Raw genomic sequence first — 6,496 nt, forward strand, 5'->3', positions numbered from 1 at the left:
TTCCCCCTCTGGCGCCGCTGGGGGAACCGGCTCGGTGGCGGCAGCCAGGACGTGCCTGCCGGTGCCGGGGGACCAGTGGTGCCGGTGTCAATCGTGTCTGCTGAGGCCGTGCCCCACGTGAGCGCCTAGGAGTCGGAACCAAGTGCTTTAGTTCGTGCTTAACGAATGCTTTCACACGCAGCTCTCCCAAAGAAGAAGTGTATTGGCCTTGCAGGATTTTTGTATTCTCCCCTTTCCCGTTTCTGGGGGGACACTGAGGAATGTGCAGTGCCTTTTCAGTGACAGTACAACCTTGGTTTAGCAACTTTTCTTCACGTGGTTGAAATTCATCAATGAAGAACAAAGGGGATTGGAAGTGCAGTTAAATTATTTCTAGTTTTGGGAGAGCAAGGACCATGTTAAGCCAATAGATGCAGAGAAAGCTTCTGTAACTGGAATGAGCAGTAAATATGCCTATATAAAACCTGAAATGAAACATAGAACAGGGAGTTTTACTTGTAGTTGCAGATGCAGCTTGTCAGAAACCTGCTCGCATGTCTCGGCATAATATTCTGCTACAGCTTTTGTTGTGCTGCCCATGTCTTTTGTGCTTGTTTGATGTCTTCCAAAGAAAAAAGGATAGAAGTTACAGTTGACATTTGGTGGGTGCAGTAACAATTAATTAGGTTTTTTTATAGGTAGACCTGGTACCTAAGTCTGTCTTCAGTTATGGAAGTTGTCTAGTAGGATTTTCAGACATGTCTTGTAATTCTTCATGTGGATTTGTAGAGGCTTGAGGGAGTTCCAGCAGAGTAATCCAGGATAACAAATGTTAACCATCTTGACTAATAGGCTTAGTTTTCTGGTTACCTTTCACAGGCTGTATTAGTCTGCATTAGTCAGATGGTCTCTTGCAATAACAGGATTTTCTAGTTTTTGAGATTTCTGGGAGAAAAGGGTGAGATTTCAGGGAAAAATGGTAAGAAAGAAATAAAGTATTTTTCTTCCCTTTTCTTTTTTTATGAAGGTGGTCCACCTCCTTCCACAGTCAGCCAGTCTGCTCCTGTGACTCTCCCTGGAAATCTTCCTTCTAGCAGTCCTTACACAATGCCTCCAGAGCCAACTCTCTCCCAGAATCCCCTCTCCATCATGATGTCCAGGATGTCCAAATTTGCCATGCCCAGCTCTACACCGCTCTATCATGATGCCATCAAAACTGTGGCCAGCTCGGATGATGACTCCCCTCCAGCACGCTCCCCAAACTTGCCACCTATGAACAGCGTACCAGGTAAGAAACTCAAAGGAACATAAGCCCAAAGTATCTGGCAATGCAGTGAGGATGACATTCATGGAAACTTCATCAAATGAAGGTGGTGAGAGCAAAAAACCTTGAAGAATATAAAGCCATGGATTGTTTTTGAGGAAGGCAGTTGCAATTCTCTGAAACAGGGAGTCAGAAGTTCTCAGTGTCTAATCTGGAAAACCTTTATGTATGGGAGAGATTTCTAGTCAGGCAGACTGGAATTACTTGTGTGAGTGAAGGTTGCTCATGGGGATAAGGGTCAGACCTACAACGTGTTATCCAGAGGAAACCATTCTTCCCCTGTCTTTGAGCAATGTCATAGAAACTTCAGAGGTTTTTCTGGTTTTGTTTTTTGGGTTTTTTTACACTGAATCATCTGGTCTCTTCCTAGGGTTTGTGAATTGCCTGTGTTACAGAAGAAGGTGCCGAGCACTTTCTCAAAACATACATCTTTTCATATAGAGAACATAAAATGGCAGATGACCTCAGCCAGGACTGAGGGAAACTGCCCTGGACCCTACCTTAGAGAGTTAAAGGAAAAATGAAATAAAACATTGTCATTTCGGGCTGTCTCGTGGGTGAGCATATTTATAGGAGAAACCCAATCCCTACTGATAGCTTAATGTTTGTGGGTACCCATTTATGACAAAATTAGGCTGTAGTCCCTTCACTCGATTGGATTAACATAGCTGAAAGAGAGGATGAGTGGATGTTTCATGAGAGTAGCAATTTGGAATGAATTCTTGATGAGATTACTTGTAGCTTTGCTGTCTGTTTCACACAGTAATGAATAGGGTGGCTGAAGATACCTGGGGAAGCTGGCTAATTGAATAAGTTCATGATGATAGCTCATTAACCTCATTGATCACCACTTCCTAGTCTTATGAGGGTTACCTGATTTATTACTTCTTGAGTTTTGAAAGGAGATTCAGTCACTTCCCAGTGGATAAGTGTCCATATACTGATAATCTGTCACAGATGTGTTTTGTTACTGTGTTGTCTAGACTGCCAGGGAAGTAGCTAGGTGTGGGTTCAATTGAGATCCTACTTGTAGAGCAGGCTTTAGTGACTTTTTGATCGGGCAGTGACAAGCTCAGGGCAGCAGCTGTGCAGGTGGCATCAATTTTCTGGTTAAAATAATATTTTCCAGTGCTATTACTAATGTTTTTTTACTAGCGTTAATTTGTGTGTGTGTGTGCGCGCACAGACTTTGTAACCCGCAGAAAGCTCTCTGATAGTGTTATTGAATATTATTGGCTGTTATCTAAATGTGATTCCTTATTTCTTCCCTAGGAATGGGCATTAATTCTCAGAATCCTCGAATTTCAGGTCCAAACCCAGTGGGTCCAATGCCAACGCTTAGCCCAATGGGAATGACCCAGCCTCTTTCCCATAACAATCAGATGCCCTCTCCAAATGCTATGGGACCCAATATACCTCCTCATGGGGTCCCTGTGGGACCTGGCCTGATGTCACACAACCCGATGATGGGGCATGGTTCCCAGGAGTCTCCAATGGTACCTCAAGGACGCCTGGGCTTCCCACAGGGGTTTCCTCCTGTACAGTCCCCTCCACAGCAGGTGCCGTTTCCACACAATGGGCCCAGCGGTGGACAAGGCAACTTCCCAGCGGGAATGGGCTTCCACGGAGAAGGACCTCTGGGGCGTCCTACCAACCTGCCCCAAAGTTCGACAGATCCAGCACTTTGCAAGACTGGAGGCCCTGGCGGTCCAGACTCCTTCACTGTTCTTGGAAACAATATGCCTTCGGTTTTCACTGATCCAGAGCTGCAGGAGGTGATCCGTCCTGGAGCCACGGGAATACCTGAGTTTGACCTGTCCAGGATTATCCCATCAGAGAAGCCTAGCCAGACACTACAGTATTTCCCTCGTGGGGAGGTGCCAGGCCGCAAGCAGCCGCAGGGGCCTGGGCCTGGATTCTCCCACATGCAGGGGATGATAGGAGAGCAGACCCCGAGGATGGGACTAACGTTGCCTGGCATGGGGGGCCCCGGGCCAGTGGGAACTCCGGATATCCCTCTTGGTACAGCTCCATCCATGCCAGGTCATAACCCAATGAGACCACCTGCCTTCCTGCAGCAAGGCATGATGGGGCCGCACCACCGCATGATGTCACCAGCACAAACAGCGATGTCTGGCCAGCCTGCGCTAATGAGTAACCCTGTGGCCGCTGTGGGCATGATTCCAGGCAAGGACCGAGCCCCCGCAGGGCTGTACAGCCACCCGGGCCCTGTAGGATCACCTGGTATGATGATGTCAATGCAGGGCATGATGGGACCCCAACAAAACATCATGATTCCCCCCCAGATGAGGCCCCGAGGTATGGCTGCTGATGTTGGCATGGGAGGATTTAGCCAAGGCCCTGGAAACCCAGGGAACATGATGTTTTAAGCTGCTACCATAAGACTGGATGTTCTGATCCTTGTCAAGATGAGATTCCAAGTCCTGAGGGCTTTTTTGGGAGCTTCAGGAGTACAGTTTGGCCATGCAATAGGTGAAAAAGAGACCAGAGAACGCTTTGGGAAATCTCGAATGTATGGAATTACCTGAAAAAAAATTATTCATTTTAACAGGTTGTTTTTTTTTTTAAGATTTATTTTTTAAAAATTATTTTTGTGGACTTGGGTATCCCGTGACGGCACCTGCTTTGAGAATCTGTAGCTGTATTTTGAGAATTGCCATTTGTCACAAGTTGCACCATTCTCTGTATGTTTACGTCCTTTGGACTGGCTTCTCCCAGGACTCTCGGTTATTTTTGGGGTTTTTTGTGTACTGTACTATATTGTAAAAGGGATTTTAGCAGAGACTTTAGTCTTTGGGGTGAGAGGAGAATGGGATTCTAGGCTGTTTACTTTAGGTGGAGAATCCATCTTCAGAACTTCGGACTATTTTCCTTCAACTCCAATGTATAGAAAAACCAAACTACGACCTCAGAGCAGAGTATTAATGAAAAGCACAAAAAGGAACTTAAGTTCAGTGAGGGGAATCTTTTAAAAGAAATAAATAATAAGTTAAGGACATATTTTTCAAATTATGGTGTGCTGTCCAGCACCTTTTGTCTCTCCCTCCCACTCTTTATTAAATAGGCTTCTCTCTCTCTCCGTCCCCCTTCTGTCTCCTCCTATGGCAGCTGCAATACATTGTGTTATTTTGGGGAGTAAATCTAGGAGAGCCTCTCCTCATGTGGGGACTCTTCCCACTTTTAGGAAGGGGCTGGACTTGGACACTGTTACATCCTACAGTAGTCTCTCTCACTGTTTCCTATTCTCCTTTTCTTAGAAACCCCAAGTGATTTTATTAATGTGGGAGTGGAACAGACACTAAAAGTTATCCAGGATTTTTTTTGTGGTTATTTTTTTTTCCTCCCCAGCGTAAAACGTTCTGTGTAACCTCCATTAAATTTGGTACAAAACCACTCGCCAGGGCTGTGGTGTCAGAAAAATAAAATATATTGTTTCTTACAAAAATGAACTGTCTTCTTTATCCAGTCCAGTTGTTTCTATGTACACCAGACAGCCGGCCAGATGACTGTTTGCTCTTCCTTATGATCACAACCAGCCTTAGAGGCCAGGTGGGGTGAGCTTTGACTCCTAAAAGTCTGGTCTGTAAAGCAGCTGCATGGTCCTTGCAAGGCAATTCTGTTCACTTAATCCTGTATTGGGCTTGTTTTCCCTTGGAGTGAGGTCTTATTTCAGAATGTCCCAGGGACAATAGTAACAGTCTTTCTTCCTCAATTTGTTGAGGGTGAAGAAATAGATGAAACTTGTTGTCTCTGTCGCTTCCTCCTGGTGAGTGTATGCAGCACTACAAGGTATGTGGTTTTGAGCTTTCTTTAAGCAGCAGCGTCTGTCTGCTGACTGCCAGAATCCAGTGCTGTGTAGGGCATTGAGGTTGTGTGTCCCCCTGGGGGCTTTGGATTGAGAAGGGTCTCTGACTGCCACCTCTCAGAGGCCCAATAGCAGGGAATGGATGAACTTAAATAACAAAGATGAGAGAGAAATCATTGGTGAGCAGATTTTTATCAAGGCAACCCTGCTGGGTAAATTGTTGCTTTGCCACCATTCTCATCGATCGCTTCCTAATCTCCTGTCTTTTCAAACTTGCCATTTGAGAGAATTTCAGCAAGAAGGTTTTATGGTTTTGTCTATGAGGAGTGAAAGACCGGGTGAGAAAATATGGATTGGGAGTTGAGCCCCACTCCTGGAGAAGACCAGGAGGAGCCAGATGTGGATCTGTAGGGCAGGGTGTGGGCTCTGGCTGTCTGCTCTCTGGTCCACCAGTGCTGTATATGGAGTGTTTAATATCTGTTCTTCCTTCCACTTACTGGTACTTGACATTTATTTCGATGAGTAGTTTCCTCAAAGGGCCGGCTATTAGTTTGAAACTTCATGTGGAGAATGAGTGTCTTTAATATGCTCACACATGAGTGTTTTTCAGAGTTAACTGATCCTTAACATGTGGAAAAAGAATTGCTGTTGGTGGCTGGCTTACCTAAGTTTTGTTGCTTGTGTTACAAAATGAGTGGAGGCATGCAAACCTCAGAGCCTTCTGTTGCCTGCTTCCACATTCACCTTTGTGCTGTCATGCAAATTTACAATGATTTTGGGTGAGAATTACTCTTTTGACAAAGTGTAGGATGTGTGTTGTGGTGCTTCCCTCTAACAAGACAAGCAGCATGCCTGAAGCACAGGCTTGTCAAGATTTTAGAAAGAGCTGACAATGACACAGTAAGTGTTATTTCTGTAGAGCGGAGTTACCTCTTACTTAAATTCTTGCACAGCTCCCTTTTGAGGACCTTGCACAGAAATTGTCACAGTGCAGCCTTTAAGTGTTGCCACTTCTGCCATGACTCATGACTATTTTTACCAAGTTGAACAAAGCAAACTTCATGACTTACATAGAAATAACTTTTAACAGTCTTTCTCAGTGCCACCTTTGCCGGTTGAGGTATTTTGAATGGCAAAGCATTGACTGCAACTTATTCTAGAAAAATTAACATGGGTGATTCACTGTTTCAAAGCCACGTGGCAGTGAAAGGATACATTTTAAAGATGCTGGGTAATTTCTGTGTTCATCTAACTTTAAAATGCTGGCATTTGGTATCGTAACGAGATTTTTTCCTACAGAAAACACAGAAGACGTGGATTCTCCCGAGTCCACCTCGGTGCACTTAACCTCAGCAGCATTACCTGGT

At 45.0% G+C, this 6,496-nt stretch overlaps 1 protein-coding gene across 1 annotated transcript in view; it reads left to right on the forward strand.

The window, feature by feature from the left end:
• BCL9 (B-cell CLL/lymphoma 9) overlaps positions 1 to 4,763 on the forward strand; it is a 12,202-nt gene extending 7,439 nt beyond the window's left edge. The window contains exons 7-8 of the mRNA XM_010138146.1: positions 1,007 to 1,267; positions 2,576 to 4,763. Coding sequence (XP_010136448.1) covers positions 1,007 to 1,267; positions 2,576 to 3,693 — 1,379 coding nt within the window. The 3' untranslated portion in view covers positions 3,694 to 4,763. The remainder of the gene's footprint in view (positions 1 to 1,006; positions 1,268 to 2,575) is intronic.
• The last annotated feature ends 1,733 nt before the right edge of the window (positions 4,764 to 6,496 follow it).

This window comes from Buceros rhinoceros, unplaced genomic scaffold (assembly GCF_000710305.1).
Source record: "Buceros rhinoceros silvestris isolate BGI_N320 unplaced genomic scaffold, ASM71030v1 scaffold22696, whole genome shotgun sequence".
Classification (NCBI taxonomy): domain Eukaryota; kingdom Metazoa; phylum Chordata; class Aves; order Bucerotiformes; family Bucerotidae; genus Buceros; species Buceros rhinoceros.